Source organism: Equus asinus, chromosome 10 (genome assembly GCF_041296235.1).
Source record: "Equus asinus isolate D_3611 breed Donkey chromosome 10, EquAss-T2T_v2, whole genome shotgun sequence".
Classification (NCBI taxonomy): Eukaryota; Metazoa; Chordata; class Mammalia; order Perissodactyla; family Equidae; genus Equus; species Equus asinus.
This window is the reverse complement of record NC_091799.1, coordinates 46,373,210-46,390,486: the sequence shown is the minus strand read 5'-3', so window position 1 is coordinate 46,390,486 and position 17,277 is coordinate 46,373,210. Positions and strand designations below refer to the sequence as shown.

The following is a 17,277-nucleotide window of genomic DNA, read 5'->3' as shown; positions in this document are numbered from 1 at the left end:
ATAGAAAATCTTAAGGAATTAACAAAAGAAATACTAGAACTAGTAAACAAGTTCAGCAAGGTCACCAGATATACAAGATTAGTATACAAAAATCAATTAACAGTCCAAAAATGAGTGAAGAAACCAATTTCATTCATAATAGCATCAAAAAGAATAAAGTACTTAGGAATAGATTTAACAAAAGTAGTCAAGATTTGTACACTGAAAACTATACAACATTGCTGAAAGAAATGTAAGAAGATGTAAGTGAATGGAGAGACATTCCATGTTCAAAGATTGGAAGACACAAAATCATTAAGATGGCAATTCTCTCCAAATGAATCTATGGATTCAATGCAATCCCTATCAAAATTCCAGCTGCCTTTTTTGGACAAATTGTGAAGCTTATGCTAAAATTTATATGGAAATGCAAGTGACCCAGAGTAGCCAAAACAATCTTGAAAAAGAAGAACAAAGTTGGAAGACTCATAGTTCCTGATTTCCGAACATACTGCAAAGCCATAGTAATCAAGACAGTGTGTTGGGCCAGCCCAGTGGCACAGCAGTTAAGTGCGCATGTTCCGCTTCGGTGGCCCGGGGTTCACCGGTTCGGATCCCGGGTGTGGACATGGCACCACATGGCAAGCCATGCTGTGGTAGGCGTCCCACATATAAAGTAGAGGAAGATGGTCATAGATGTTAGCTCAGGGCCAGTCTTCCTCAGCAAAAAGAGGAGGGTTGGCAGCAGATGTTAGCTCAGGGCTGATCTTCCTCAAAAAAGAAAAAAAAAAGACAGTGTGGTACTGGCATAGGATAGGCATATAAATCAAGGGAACAGAATTGAGAGTCCAGAAGTAAACTCTTGCATTATGATCAGCTAATTTTCAACAAAGGAGCAAAGATAATTCAATGGTTGAGGAAAGGATAGTCTTTTCAACAAATGATACTTGAACAACTGGATATCCACATGCAAAAAGATGAATTTAGACCCTTATCCCACATCGCAAAAATGAACTCAAAATGGATTTCAACCTGAATGTAAGAACTAAAACTATATAACTCTTAGAAGAAAACATGGGAGTAAATCTTCACGTGACATCAAAACACAGTTGATAAAATGGACTTCATTAAAATTAAAAAACTTTGCACATCAAATGACACCATTAAGAAAGTGAAAAGAGGGGCTGGCCCCGTGGCTGAGTGGTTAAGTTTGTGTGCTCCGCTGCAGGCGGCCCAGTGTTTCTTTGGTTCAAATCCTGGGCGCAGACATGGCACTGCTCATCAAACCACGCTGAGGCAGCGTCCCACATGCTACAACTAGAAGGACCCATAATGAGGAATATACAGTTATGTACTGGGCGGCTTTGGGGAGAAAAAAGGAAAAAAATAAAATCTTAAAAAAAAAAAGTGAAAAGAAAAACTACAGAGTTGGAGAGAATATTTGTAAATCACATTTGATAAAGGATTTGTATCCAGAATATATAAAGAACTCTTGCAACTCACTTATATGTACACAAATAACTAATTTTATAAATGGGCAAAATATTTCTATAGACATTTCACCAAGGAAGATATACAGATGACTAATAAGCAAGCACATGAAAAGAATATCATTAGTCATAAGGGAAATACAAGTCAAAACCAAAATGAGATACCACTTCACCCCCACTAAGATGGCTTTAATAAAAAGCCAATAATGAGTATTGGTAAGAATGTGGAGGAACCAGAACCTCATAGATTGCTTGTAGGAATGTAAAGTGGTACAGCCACTTTAGAAAACAGTTTGCAGTTTCTTAAAATGTTAAACATAGAGTTACCATATGACCCACTAATTCTACTCCAAGATAACTGCCCAAGAGGAATGAACACATATGTCCACACTGAGACTTGTACATGAATGCTTATAGTAGTAGTATTCATAATAGCTCAACAAGGGAACCCATCCAAATATCTGTCAACTGGTCAATAATGGAACAAAATGTGACATACCTATACGATGGAATACAATTTGGTAACAAAGAGGAACAGTGTACTAATATGTACTACAACACAGATGAACCTCCAAAAATTATGCTAATTTTAAAAAGCCAAATCAAAATACCAGTTACTATATGATTCTGTTTATATGAAATGTCCACAATAGGCTGATCTATAGAGACAAAAGTAAATTAATGGTTGTCTGTGGCTGGGAGTAGAAACAGAGAGTGACTGCTAATGGGCAGGAGGGATTTTTTTAGGGGCATGAAAATGTTCTAAAATTGGATTGTGTTGATGATTCCACAACTCTAAATTTACTAAAAATCACTTAATTGTACACTTAAAATGAGTGAATTTTATGGTATGTAAACTATACCTCAATAAAGCTGTTGAAAAACCAAACCGTTAATTAACTAGAAATATAAAGAAACTCGTCAAAAGTATACCCTAAAACCTACAGCACATTTAAAAAGGGTAAAACTTTAGAAGTTTTCTCTATAAAATCAGGAAGGAAAACATGCTTGCTGTTACTACTTCTGTTCACCATTGTTTTGGGGTGGGGGGGTGGCAGGGTCCTAGTTGGTGCAGTAAAAGAAATAAATATATAAGGATTGGAAAGGAAAAAATTAAACTATATCATTCATAGATGGTATGATTGTCTAGATGAGGAGTTGGCAAATTGTTTCTATAAAGGACCGTGTAATAAATATTTTAGGTCTCGTGTGCTATGTGGTCTCTAAGCAGCCATGGACAATACATGAATGAGTGTGGCTGTCTTCCAGCAAACTTTCTACACAAAAACAGGCAGTGATCCAGATTTGGCCCATAGGCCACAGTTTTTTGACCCCTGGTCTATAAAGAGAACCCTAGAAATTCTGCTGATAAATTATCAGAATTAATAAGAGTTAAACCAAGATTGTTAGATATAAGATCAAAATGTAAAAATCAGTCTTGTTCCTATTCATCACAATAAACAACTTAAATTTTTTGAAGTATATAGTTTTTAGTACTGTAGTTTAAAATTTAATTGGTACACAGGAATAAATTCCAACAGAAGATTTGTATAAACTTTATGGAGAAAATTGTAAAATGAGTTAAGTCATTGTAAGACCTAAATAATGTCTATGGATGAGAAGACTCCTTTAAAACTACAATAAGGACATTTTAAAAATAAAGAATATAAACTCATAAAGATGGGGAAATAGGAGAGGAAGCAATAACAATAAAATTTAGAATCTAGAAAGCAGGTAGATGAGTAGTAACTGACTTAGCAACTTACTTAAACTATTTGATTTAGTAAGTGCAAGAAAGCTGAATCTAAGCTGGCAGTGGGGAAAAGTTAAGAACTTAAGACAATTTGTACAATATCCTCGAAAGTCATAGGAACTGCGACTCTGGGTACTCTGAGGTCAAAGGGGTAGCTAAAGAAAGGATTCAAGCGAAAGATATTTAAGAACTTGTATTTCCTCCCTTAATCCATACTGTGAGTGATTGACTTCCTCCCATTTCAGCAAAAGTTTCAAAATTTATTCTCTAAAGAAGGTAAAATAGGGAATCTCTCTATTGAGGATGCCAGATACAGTTGAAAGCCTGAGTACCTTACCAAAATCAGGGAGATTGCATGACTGTATGCACGCTGAATATTGCACTCAGAGACCCTCAGCCTTCTTCCAGTTGAGGAGCCAAAGATGCTGACATTAGGAGTCCCTTCACCCTGTATCGTGAAACTCAGGCCTACCCCTCTTCTCAGAGTCCCAGGCGGCTTTTTCGTTCCCCACTCTTAATTACCAGCAGACAGCCAAAGATAATCAGACCTGTGAGAAGAGCTTCTAATATAAAGACCTATGCAACTGGGGAGATATTTTGGAAGAAGTAGACACTGTATAGGGAGAGGAAAACTTAAAATTTTAAAAAGTCTATCAGTATCCTCAGAGAGATGAGAAAAGACATTGTGTGCTTGAAGCATTGAATGCTGACTGAAGGATGCAGCGATCCTTCAGAGGAGAGAAATGGAGGGGACTTTTAACGTAGTGGCATTGCTCTACTTCTTAACACTGGTGAGGAGTCACAGGTGTTCGGTTTTCTTTCAATTCTACATTTTTTATTTATGTACTTTTCTGTAGGTATGATACAGTTCACAATTTTAAAAATAATTAACAAAAAAAGGAAATAAAAAGAGGAATAAAAAAACATAAGCAAGGAATAAAAATCTATTCAAAAGACCAGACAGATTTGAAAAAGAGCCACATAGAACTTAAAGAAGTAAAAAAATGCAATTACGGAAATTGAAAAAAAAATAGGAGAAGGTCAAGTAGCAGATTAGACACGGCTTAAAAAAACAGATTGGAAGATAGAAATTGAAAAATTACCCAGAGTGCAACATATGGAAATGAGGAGCTAGAAAACATGAAAGAGCAATTATCAGACAAGGATAGTCAAATGTGAATGTTTCAGACATCTATTTGGAGCTCCAAAAGAATAGAGAAAATAGTTGAGAAGCATTATTGGACTAATGACAGAAAATTTTCTGGAAAATGTGAATAACATGAATCTTAAAATTTAGAAAGTAAAATGAATCCCAATAAAGATAAATAGAAAGAAATCCAAATTTACACATATCAAAGTGAAACTGCAGTACTGCAAAGACAAAGAGAAGACCAGACAGAAGGGGTAAAAAAAGATAAATTATCCAGGTAACAATTAGACTGATAGAATACTTAGAAATAGCAACAGTGGAAGCCAGAGCTCAGTGGAATATTATCCTTAGTATTCAGAAGGAAGTAACTAGCAACCTAAAGTTATATGCTCAGCTAAACCTTTAATCAGAAGAGTGAAGTAGGGGCCACCCCGTGGCTGAGTGGTTAAGATCGTGCGCTCCGCTGCGGCGGCCCAGGGTTTTGTCAGTTCGGATCCTGGGCCTGGACATGGCACCGCTCGTCAAGCCATGCTGAGGTGGCATCCCACATGCCACAACTAGAAGGACCCACAACTAAAAATGCACAACTATGTATTGGGGCGCTTTGGGGAGAAAAAGGAGAAATCTTTTAAAAAAAAAGAAGAGTGAAGCAAAGATTTTCAGAACTATAAAAAGTAAGAGAGTTTACCTCAACAAAGTCCTCCTTTTAAAAATATACTTCAGAAAGACAATAATCTAAAAGGGAAAGTTGGAGATGAAAGAAGGAATGGTGAGCAAAAAAAGATTGTTAATCATGTGTAAGCTAAGTATACATTGACTGTAAATTCTAGTTTGAAGGGCAAAAATCCGACTGTCACTGACTCCTTATCTTTATGATAACTCTAGGTTGTGTCGGTTTGATTCTTCTGCAGGTGTACAGAAGATGGGTGTCCGCATAAGAAGTTCTTTCACACACGTTTTCTCATGCGGATGAGATTAACACCAGATTGTTCCAAAATGTTGATCTCAACGTCCTCTGGATATCTCTTGATTCTGCATGATCTTGACTTAACCAAGTCTTTAGAAGTAGGCAGCTATCCCATTCTGAGAGCAAGAAGAACCACATCAAGTTCAGGTAAGCTTGTCTTTTTTGGTTAAAGAGTTTTCCAAAGAGTCTCAGACATAGGGATGTTACATGTTTCCATTCTGATAATGATAGCAGGAAGATGGAAAGAAAATCAAAAGACATTCTTTGGAAGGCTCAGTGAGAGCTTTTTTCCGAAGGAAGTGTAAAGACCTATATGTATCTCTGACATAGCATTAATTTGTGCCTCTGTATCACAGATGATCTAGAAAGAATAAGTGCCAACTCTAAAAATATTTTCTTTTAGCTCTCTGCTAGCCATAAAAATCTTTCAACAGTATTTCTAAATCACCACTATCTCAAAAATTAGTGATGGCCCCCCAAAAAATTAAATTAAATTTTTAAATAAAGGGGGCTGGGCCGGCCCGGTGGCGCAGTGGTTAAGTGCGTACATTCCGCTTCGGAGGCCCGGGTTTCGCTGGTTTGGATCCTGGGTGCGGACATGGCACCACTTGGCAAGCCATGCTGTGGTATGCGTCCCACATATAAAGTGGAGGAAGATGGGCATGGATGTTAGCTCAGGGCCAGTCTTCCTCAGCAAAAAGAGGAGGGTTGGGATTGTAACCTATCAATAACTCAATAAAAAAAAAAAAAAAAAAGAGGAGGGTTGGCAGCAGATGTTAGCTCAGGGCTAATCTTCCTCAAAGAAAAAAAAACACATTAGTGATGGCACAAGGTAATATCAATCGTTTTAAGTCCTTCTGGAACCTAGCAGAGCTTTTAAGTTATGGTCAATAGAGAGTTTTAATTTTAAGTCTATCTTGTATCCTAACTTCCAGGTGTCCAGACACAGGTAGCTGGTGCCATCTTGTCTCATGACCCTGAAATATCCTCTTGCTAAAGCCCTGTTCCTTCTCCTGCTGCTGATTCCCTTAGACTTAAGTGAAATTGGGGCTCAGAAAAACTTATGCACTATAATTCATCTACATTTTGTGATATTTCATCCACCTTTCAGAAAAAGAGGGCTGACCTGGGAACATACCCATTATTTATAATACTGTGTTTATGAAGCAGAATCCAGAAAAAAAGACTTAAGCATTTGGAACACATAATGTTCATAAATTGCTGTTAAAAGCCAGCTTCACATGGTTGGACGCTTTCTCCTGTGTGTGCACAGGGCTACTTCTGAAGACTCCTTTGGGAACAGTCAGTCCTCACTGTACACGGTTGCCCAATTTCACTGCTAAAGTAGAAATTTAGGTTTTGTCAACTTACTTGCAGTGAAGGGATTTCATAAATATGCAAGTACAATCCTTTTAGATTCAGAGGTTTTTTTTAGGTTTAACATTAATAATCAACTTTAGCTTAGTGAGAAGTAGTGATTTAGAAGAGAAGGTCTAGTCAGAATTTTTTGACTCAAAAACCAAGATGATTTTCTGTCTTCTAGGGGTAATTCTGATGCTTAGTGACATCAAAGAGAATCAGATTAATAAGTCTCCACAGAAGTGTGGGGCCACTAGAAAAGCGTGATGATACAGAGTTTAGTATTTGGGGTAATACATCAAACTCAACTATCTGATATTCACTTTGTTTTATTTTGCCACAGATTTAATGTAAAGTATGTATTGCATTTCAAAGATAGTATTCACATAATTTCAAGAATACTAGTAGAAGTTTTTGCTGTGCTTTAAGAAGGATCTGTTCATGTTCTCAATAATGGGCATGTTGTTTGGACCCTATTCTAACATTTAACAACGGGCTGAACAGCTCAGTTTTCATTCTTACTAAATTTTCTTGTTTGATTTCATTACAGAAATGGAGAAACAAAGATGCTCCTTTGTTTGTTTAGTTTTTCATTTTTATTTCACTTAAGCAATTCATTGCTTAAAAAGTATAAAGGTATAAAAGGTTTTAGAAAGGGACTAGGCCTTAGATAAAACACTTCAAAGAGCTGTCCTGCCTACCTCAGTCTTAGTTATAGGCCAGTTTTGTTTTTTTTTTTTTTTTTTTTGAGGAAGATTAGCCCTGAGCTAACATCTGCTGCCAATCCTCCTCTTTTTTGTGCTGAGGAAGACTGGCCCTGAGCTAACATCTGTGCCCATCTTCCTCTACTTTATTTGTGGGACGCCTACCACAGCATGGCTTGCCAAGTGGTGCTGTGTCCACACCCGGGATCCAAACCGGTGAAACCCGGGCCACCAAAGCAGAATGTGTGCACTTAACCGCTGCGCCACCAGGCCAGCCCCTATAGGCCAGTTTTAAGTAGACATGTACTTGCCATGTTTTACGTGGATTTTAACATTATGGTTCAAGTAGATGATTAAAAAGTTGAGACACTACCAGAGTTTTGCTACATTTATTGTCAGAACTTTTTGTATTTTCAAGATCTGAGCACTTCATCAAGTTCATCTGGACCTAGAGTTTCTGGTTCACCTTGTCATCATGGTGATTCTAATTCATCTTCTGAGAAACATATGTCACGAGCCTCCCAAAGAGAAGGTAGGTTAAAATTTGGATTTTATAATCTTACAATAGATTCTACCAAATAGCTTTCTTTAGTTTGGTTTTAATCTATAAAAATAAAAGCCAGTAAAGATGAGGCTATTCCTTGCTGCTCAGTCATCATTTTCAAAGTGCTAACCAGAGTCTGTAGGGTTGAATATCTTGGATTTAAATCTTTGTTGGAATTTGAGCTTCGGTTTTATTTCCTGGGCTTAGTTTAGTCTAGTTTGGAGAGGCAGTCATGTGCTGTATATGTTGTTTCAGTCAACTATGGACTGCGTGTAGGACGGTGGTCCCATTAGATTACTACCCTGTGGCCTAGGTGCATAGTAGGCTATACCACCTAGGTTTGTGTGAGTGCACTCTATGATGTTCGCATAATGACAAAATTGCCTAATGACGTATTTCTCAGAACGTATCCCCATCGTTAAGCGACGTATGACTGTAGTTGGGAAATGTAGATTCCAATCAAGGCTGCTGTGGAAATTAAATGAGATTATGCATGTGACAGTGCTGTATACACACAAGGGGATGAGTTTATCAGGGGCTTGTGAAAATCGCCTGGTTCCAGCCCAGGAGGCTTTTTGCTCTGCCATTTCCTTATCTGAGCAATACCTGACAGCCTCAGACAGGTTGTGGGATAAAGTGAGCTACAATCTGGCCTCACTCTGCTTTTGCCAGTTTTCCCCCAGCCAGTCTGGCAGAACTAGCTGCTTAGCCCATTCCTTCCACCCTCAAATTCAATGCTTTCTGCCTGTGCACATTTCACCTACCATCCCTCTCCGTACTAATCCACATCTAAGCTCTTAAACGGCACTTTTTGTTTGTCATCCTCTTTGTGGACTGATGGCCACATAGTTTTTTTTGTATTTTGGGTCAGCTTTTGGAGATAAGCATGTCTCCTACCTACATATTTAGGGGAGGGTCTATACATCAAACTTCTAATATGTTTTCCCTGGGTGACCTCACCTGATCGGTGCTCAGTAAATGCATACTTGATTATTTTGCATGACTACTTATGTGAGTAGGATGGTTTGAGAGCTCTTCCTAACCTAACCTAACCTATAGCCTATTCGCTCTCCTCTGGATGTTGAAGACTGTGATGTTTCACTTAAGGTTAAAAACTCCTCCTCTTAGAACTGATCGGTGGTTGCCAGGGGAAAGGGGGGTGGGGGGAGGGCACTAGGGGTGAAGTGGTGTAACTACAACATGACTAATAATAATGTACAACTGTAATTTCACAAGGATGTTAACTTTTATAACCTTAATAAAAAAAAAAAAACAAAAACAAAAACTCCTCCTCTTAAATTGAGAGACGCATGTCGAGATGTGTGACAGTTCTCCTTTGATTTGTAGCAGAAACTTCTTTTACAGATTCTACCTGTTCTTCTCCTTCTACTTTGGCCATGGGAAACGAGCCAAGGCTCTTAACAATCATTAAGAAAGATCTTTATTGATTAACTAAACCATCCATGAGAAAAAGAAACTTAATTTAAGAAGAATAGTTAACATGCTTGCCTGCTGCAGTGGTAAACCCAAAACCAGTTTCATGCTCTAGAGAGTTGGGAAGGGGAGAAGAGACGATGTATGGGGAACCTGGGCAGAGAGGGGTAGAGAATTAGGGAGTGGAAAGAGAGAACAAGGCGGGACTTACAGGTAAGATTGCTCTGAATGTTGGGAATCCTGGGTCTTCAGGTGTCAGAATATGTTAGCACCGTACTTTGGCAGATATAATAACTATATAGAGCGGAGGCTTTCAAACTCTTTTCAGGATTAGAACTCTGTTTTTGACATGAAATCTGCTGTGGATTCTTAGGGATGTAGCACAAGAAAAGTGGAGTAGCACCCACCCTGGTGGCCTAGTGGTTAAATTTGGCGCTCCGCTTCAGCGGCCCAGGTTCCATTCCCAGGCGCGGTCCTACACCACTTGTCTGTCAGTGGCCATGCTGTCGTGGCAGCTCACATACAGAAAGAGGAAGATTGGCCATAGATGTTGGCTCAGGGCAAATCTTCCTCAGCACACACACACAAAAAGTGGAGTAACTCTGTTTCAAGTGAAATTAGGAAGGCCCTTGACCCTCCACTCTTCCCCACTCCATCTCTACCCTGGACCTCATGTGGTTCCCCCGTTTTGCCAGCTCTTAAGGAACTTCCAAGGAGCACAGCTCAAAAACCACTACTTACCTATTTAGAATGGGTTTGTTTTCTGCTTTTGTTATACACTTTCAAAATTAATTCTTGAAATAGGGGTTTGTTTTTCTCTAAAATTGTCATTAAAGTTCAATCACGTGTGAAATCATTATTTAGGTATAGTGTGGTTGTAATAATATAATTTAGCTTCACAGGTTTCCATCAATGCTGTAGTAATCTAAAGGGAATCTTTTAAAAGAAGATAACACGAGTACTTGAGAAATCATTCACAGAGGGTCTGACAGAGACAGTTCATTATCTTCAAAGCAGCTCCTTCCACAGGCAGAAAAGTGTTGAAATATTTCTCTTGATATTAAATTTCTAAGCTGCTTCCTTGTAACTTCTATGAAAGCGGTTCTTCACATACCTGAGGGGTATGACATACTCCTGTGAGTGACAGTGGCTTACTAAAGCAGTCACTTTCATTGGGGGCTAGGTAGGAGGAAATGATGGGCCATAGCTGAGTACCAGGAATATGTATCATTGGCAGTTTCTCCCACCACTTGTTTTGACATGTCTCTATGTGAGGTCTCCTCCCTTACTTCCAAAATTATAGGTCTATTTTTGTTCATAGTGCTGTCCTTAGGGGCCATAAGTTCTGCTCCTTTTACACATAATAGCCTTTTATTTATATACAGGCAAGCTTCAGGGCTTCCAAGTATTTCCTTCTCTGGACTAGAGAGCACCAGGTCCTCTGGGATGAGAATCATTATCTTTACTTTTCCAGATCCTTTTCATGTCACATAACTTTGATTCTTACTTAAAGAGCTTTCTGAGCTGTAGATCCAAATGAAAAGGACCCCTAATCAGCTTGAATGCCTTAGCCTTAGGTCTTCAGTGATTCCTGCTGCAGGAAGTTGGATTCTTTAGTTCTAGCCATACCCTCCCCCATACCCCACCCCAAAGACACACTCACATCCCAAACACTTAGGGACACCATGTTAGTCTACATGTGGTAGCATAAGGGGCAGATGAAGGAATGAAAGCATGGGGGATGGCTGCCAGAAATGAGCGCTTTGGTGAGCTGCCTTAGTCCTTTGGTAATACAAATCCCATGTCCAGTTTTTTTGTATCTCAGGAGTTGCACCACGAAATAGTCTTGAAGTCTTAACCCCCGAAGTTCCTGGTGAGAGAGACCGTGGAAACTGCATCACATCCTTACAGCTGCACCCCAAAGGCTGGGCCACTCTTCTTCGGTGCTCCAGCAACACTGACGATCAGGAGGTATGGGCAGCAGCACTCTACCTTCAGCAGCGCCGGTGGGACAAATTGCCCTCGCCCTGTGTGCTCAGGGGATCTTCATCCCTTGAAATGCCTTCTTCCTCCTCTCCGGCCTGGCTGTGGCAAGCTGGGCAGTACTGTAGGGCAATCAGCAGCTCAGATTGTGCCCATCTTCTTAATTCTTGCCTCCTTCATCTCATTGTAAAAAAAACCCTTATCTGGTAAACATAGGACTGAGATGTTTCAGCTAAGCTGGCTAAATGTGAGGTTTTGCTAAGGCAATTGAGTATTATAATTTTCTCTTTTTAAAAACCAGGGCAAATTTTGGGAAAGGACTAAACTGATGACTAGGGGAAAGGCCTTCTATGACCTTGTGATTCTCATCGCTCTGGAAAGCAGGAGTCCTCCAAGGATCTCATTATCTCTAGAAGCCACAACTGAAAGAAAGAGAGAAGAGCCTTTGAAGTGTGTAGGAGGAGAGGTATTCTAGGGCTTGGGTGTCTGAGCCCTGGAATTTTTTAAATATCAAGATTGTTGCTACTCTCAGAAAAGGGAATTATTACTACAGAAATCACAGCAGCCTCAGGGAGTAAAAGGCTCAAAGTGTCACAGCACAGAACAACCTTAGCTTATGAAGATAAGAAGGGATGGGTCCGACGAATTTTGTTAGTTGGGAGGGAGGTCGCATTCATCTGCGTGATTTCTTGCAACAATTCTGTGGCTTTGGCATTCTGTTGAGCTTTTTTAAAAATCTCAATATTTTTAAAAAATATCTGTAGCACTATTTGGGGCTCTCTAACTTTGGTTTGTGTCTCTTCTCTCCCCTTAGTGGACTTGTGTCTATGAATTCCAAGAAGGAGCTCCTGTGCGACCTGTCTCCCCTCGCTGTTCTCTACGACTGACTCATTACATTGAAGAAGCCAATGTAGGCAGGGGTTATATCAAAGAACTTTGCTTCAGCCCTGATGGGCGAATGATTTCTTCCCCACATGGCTACGGGATTCGCTTGTTGGGATTTGACAAACAGTGCAGTGAACTTATTGACTGTCTGCCCAAAGAAGCCAGTCCCCTGCGGGTGGTCCGCTCTTTGTACTCGCACAACGATGTGGTACTGACCACCAAGTTCTCTCCAACACATTGCCAGATTGCCTCAGGGTGCCTTAGTGGGCGGGTTTCTTTGTATCAGCCAAAGTTTTAGGCACAATTTACATCAAATAAGGAACTCTTCTGGTGTTTAACTTACAAATTACTTCAATTTACGTGAAGTATTTTCTTTTTAGAAGATCTTAAAAGTTTGGATGAAGATCCTGGTTCTTATGGGTCCATGAAGACATCTGTGACCTGAGTCCTTGATCCTCCAGCGTCATAGGGGCAGCGCCAAGTTAGACTCTATGCAGCAGCATCTTTTGCAGCATTCCTCTCCTCCTGCTGATCTGCGCCACTCAACTCCAGTTCTTCTGGGTATTTTGCATGGTCGCTCTTGTCAAGTTTCTTTTTTTAAAAAATTTTTCTGATGTTGGTGTGAATTTTGTGGACATTTGGCAGTTTGATTGGGGTAGGAGAAACCCGTGACACTAGTATTGAATAAAACCCAGAAATCTGATGTTGGCATACTGGATGTTGAAAAAGAAATTTCATCTTCACTTATCGGTATACTTGGCCTTTTAAAGTTGCTGTTATGTTTCTCTATAATGAGCACAGATAATGGCATTATTATCATAACTGTTAGATAGTCTTGCAACAAAATGTCTTTTAAGTTTCCTGTTAAAATTATACATATTTTTTCACCATGAGAGGGATCTTGTTGTGAAATTCTAGAAAAAGTATTCACTTCTCTTTGTAATTTACTTGTATGAATTTAAAAATCTCTAGCATGTGTCCTTACTTGGTGTTTTGTTCCTGTCAACGGCATTAGAAAGGAAAAGAGAAGGAATGGGCTTTGGTCATTTCCGTTGTATAGAAGAGGATTTATTTAGTAGATGTGTACACTATCTGGCTACAGAGTGATGAGAACAGTGTGGCTCAGATTTTCTGTTTTCTCTGCCAGATTATTTGAATCAGACATGATGACGAGTTAGAGTATTAGGGTGGAGGGGAATCAAGAATAAAGAGGTCGTTTTACTCATCTTTCTTCCTTAGCCAAGTGGCACAAGCTCACTCTCTCACCGCTAGTGAGAGGAGAGCTGCAGGCCTCTTCAAGCTGTTGTCATAACGATGATGTCAGTGACTTGCATGTCAAGGCTACGAGCTGATATGGAGACCTTTCTCCGTGTTTTGTTATGGAACACAGCAAGTAAAAAACATCGGGCAAAGGTCCAGCACGGGCTGGCTGCTCTGCTGAAGCAGCTTTTTTCTGGTCTCCTCTGCACTGCATGGTGTATTGTGTTTAGAAAGGATTTGCCAGAGGCTAGATTAATTTAAAGCACTAGCTAGTTTTTCCCTCTTAGATCACATTCTCTTAGGCCAGTTTCTCAAACATTAGGGTGAAAAATACAGAAACCTGGCCCTCACCTTAGGAGGTTCTCACTGAGCCAAGGAAAGGACAAGAAGCTATAATTTTAACAGGAACCCCAAGAAATCTTTATTCAGGTGGTCCCTGGATCACAGTTTGAGAAACACTACCTTAAATATCAGTAAATACTTCTGTACTCATCAGGTGCTTAACATAACTCCCAGAAGGTGTTTTGATTATTAAAAAAATAATAATAAGTAAATGAAAGCAATTTAAGAGGTAGAAAATAACTTAAAATTGAATCAATCTCATTATTTGATGAATGAGAGAAATTAAGTGACTTGCCTAAGGTCATCCTGCAAAAATTAGTGGCAAAATTAGGACTTGAATTCAAGTCTCCTAATTCCTTGCTCAGGGCAATTTCTACTGTAGTATGCTGGCTGTTAAAACAATGACTTTGTCCTTAAATTGTTTTATTGTGAATACCCTTAAACTAGCCAATAGATTGAAAAAGGCAGGCCTGGGAGTAGATGCTGAGAATTGCAGCCATAAGAAGAAGAGTATTTTACATCTTATAGAAATGTTTAAGCAACCCAAATATGTGAATAAAAATGACATTTCTTTGTAGGACCTGCCACCCAGCCGTTCACACACATGTATAGAGGTTACATCTCACTTGGAACAGTGTTGGCTCTAGGAGAAATTTTTTAAATTATGTCATTTTACCATCGATATTAAAAAAATTGGAAATTTTTCCATCATCAAAAATATTACCACAAAGCATGGTGAAAACACAGGTTTGCCATAAACTTTTTTAAAAAACACATTTAAAAGAAAATAAAATTTTGGAGGCAAAAACACCCAATGTTGACATTAAAAATAAGCTACTAAGTACAATGATTATATTGATAATCAAAAGAAGCTTCCATGAATTGCATCCCCTTTGGAGAGAGAGTTCCATGTCAGCTGTGGGCCCACGTGTTGCCCAGCGCTGAATTTCAGTCCATAGTTCTTTAACCACTATCATGTGCCTGTCATGTGCCAGATAAAGTACACACCTTGCTACTAACCCTCATAAAAACCTTGCAAGGTAGGGGGCATGAGTACCAGTTTACTTTGGAGGAAATGGGGGGTTAGAAAGTTTAAGTGATTTGCCTTAAGACACAGAGCTGGCATGGGTGGCAGCATGGGGATTCAAACCCACGTCTGTTGTAGTCCAAAGTCTGTGCTCACTACTCTACCACTTTGTTCTTTAGTTTCTAAAGGATGGTAAACTGGCATGTTAATTTACTTGTTTAGAATCCTCTGGAAGTTCTTTATTACAGAATTGGCTTATCTTCTGCATCATGTAAAAGAACATTTACAAGATGGACAATTTCCGTTAGAATTAATACCATAAACTGCAGGGCATACATAGAGTCCATTCCTAACAAAAAAACCCCAAGCAGGATAAGCAGCTATAAAATAAAGAAAAATGGAGAATAAACAGCCTTGTATAAAAATAGAGCCACGCAGATAAGAATTAAAAATTAACAGCCAGCAAACTCAACAAAACAACCTTTGTCTTCTTTGAGGTATGGTCATGATAAAAAGTCATCAGGGACATTAATCAAAGAATCAAAGGGCATCAGGAATGCTATAGTATTGGAGGAAATTACATCTTACCATTTCATAGTCCCATTTCACTTAGAATATAAAATCTAAACTGGTGTTTTTTACCCTAAATTTTATTTAGTCATTTTTTTCCTGATAATTGGTAAATATATCATAATTGGTAATGTGGTATAATTGTTGGTAAATGCATAAATTATACCTCTGTTTTAAAAAGCTTTCTGCAGAACAGTATATTTATGGCAATGCTGTTGAATGAGTTCAGGAATATGAAATACACAGCAGTTCCTTATTTTCAACTGTGAAAATGAAGTGGCTAAAGCAGAAGAGACCTCTATTTTAATCTTTTGAAAACATGTGTGGTCTGTCTTCTCGAAGCCCAAAGAACATGTATATTTTGTTATTTCTCCTTGTTACATCCCTGAGGTTATACCAAAAATTTTAGGAAAACAAGCAAGAAAAAGGTAAATTACATGTTCCCCGCTCCTCTGTCTAGAACCAAGATCACATTATATCATTGTTAAAGTTTTGTTTTCCAGAAAGTGCAATATAGGAAAAACACTCTGAGAGTCTTTTAGCAGCCTAGTGTTTCTGTTGTTAGTCAGCATGTATGGCACTGGCATCCGTAGGTCTCTGTTCAGTTTGTGTTTAGCGGGAGAAATAGTCTGATAGGCTGATAACCGACTGATGACAATCATCCCCAGTTACTGACCAGCAGTCACTGAGAACCATGAAAATTCACTCAGTGACACCCTGTGTTGCTCATGAAGGAAAGCAGAGAAATGAATTTTGGGGTAGCTAGTGCATATCTCTTAAGTGCCAAAATTTGAAACTTGTGATTATTTTTGATGCGCGTCTTTCAGATGTGTTAGTATACCTCCCTGCCTTCTTAAACAGCATGCTCAGTATAATTCACTTTTTCATGATGAAAAGGATTCATGTGTTATTACAGAAAGTATTCATGTATTGTTACAAATGCCCATTGAGCTCTGATGTCTGTAAAATACTTCATAAAATGTAAAGGGCTATAACAAATATGAGTCAATCTCACTTATTATAAAGTGATTCCCTCAGCCCTGAGGTAGGTAGAATCATTTGCCTCAGATTACTGGCATTTCGTTTAATTTAAAAATTTTTATATCTGCTAAGTAGTTTGTTCTGTCTCCTACCACCCTGTCAATATGCCTGCCTCTAACAGGCTCCGCTTCCTTCTGCTGTGCTGTGTTCCTCTGTTAGGAGCTGGGGCACGAGACAGCCGAGCTGCTCAGTGTGCACAGAGCTGGACGAGCTCCCGCGCACAGGCTTTGAGCCAGCTCTCCTGGTTGCCTACCACCTTTCTGACAGGTTCACAATAACCGTCTGGATAATAGGAGTTCCCAGTTAAAGCCTAGGCTAGTGATTTTCTCCGTTGCCACTAAGTAAAATACGACAAACTAATGATGCTGCTGGGTTAAGTAATAAACAGCAATCTACCAAAGTGTGCAAAGCAACAGCACAGGCTCTGTATTTGCACGGGCTCTTTCATGCTTTCAAGAAAAAAGAAGAGTGCAGGGGAAAAAAAACCAGTGACAATAAACTCCAGATGGACTTAGTATTTTTGATACCATTAAACTTTGTCAATAACCATTAAATATATCCTTAAATTATCACACGTTGTTGCAAATGAAAATTCTCAAAAGCAAAGTCTCAAATTGACCTGTATGCTGCTCGCTTTAGCTGTAAATGAACCAGTGATAGAAATGTGTTTTATCAAAAGCTCCAAGGAACCCTCTTACATACACACACCTCCTGTATGTATGTGTATATAAATGTCACTATAAATGAAAATGTCACCCAGAGATAATAAAATAATTTTTAAAATTTAAA

The 17,277-nt window shown here is 39.0% G+C and overlaps 1 protein-coding gene across 2 annotated transcripts in view; it reads left to right on the top strand.

Moving 5' to 3' along the window:
• DCAF10 (DDB1 and CUL4 associated factor 10) overlaps window positions 1-17,277 on the top strand; it is a 50,348-nt gene extending 33,071 nt beyond the window's left edge. The window contains exons 4-8 of one of the 2 annotated variants that reach the window (XM_070519164.1): window positions 5,284-5,486; window positions 7,821-7,934; window positions 11,206-11,351; window positions 12,178-12,273; window positions 12,629-15,765. In XM_070519164.1, the coding sequence (XP_070375265.1) occupies window positions 5,284-5,486; window positions 7,821-7,934; window positions 11,206-11,351; window positions 12,178-12,273; window positions 12,629-12,676 (607 nt within the window). In that variant the 3' untranslated portion in view covers window positions 12,677-15,765. Of the gene's footprint in view, window positions 1-5,283; window positions 5,487-7,820; window positions 7,935-11,205; window positions 11,352-12,177 lie in introns of both variants that reach the window. The other variant, XM_044779202.2, reaches the window with a different exon arrangement.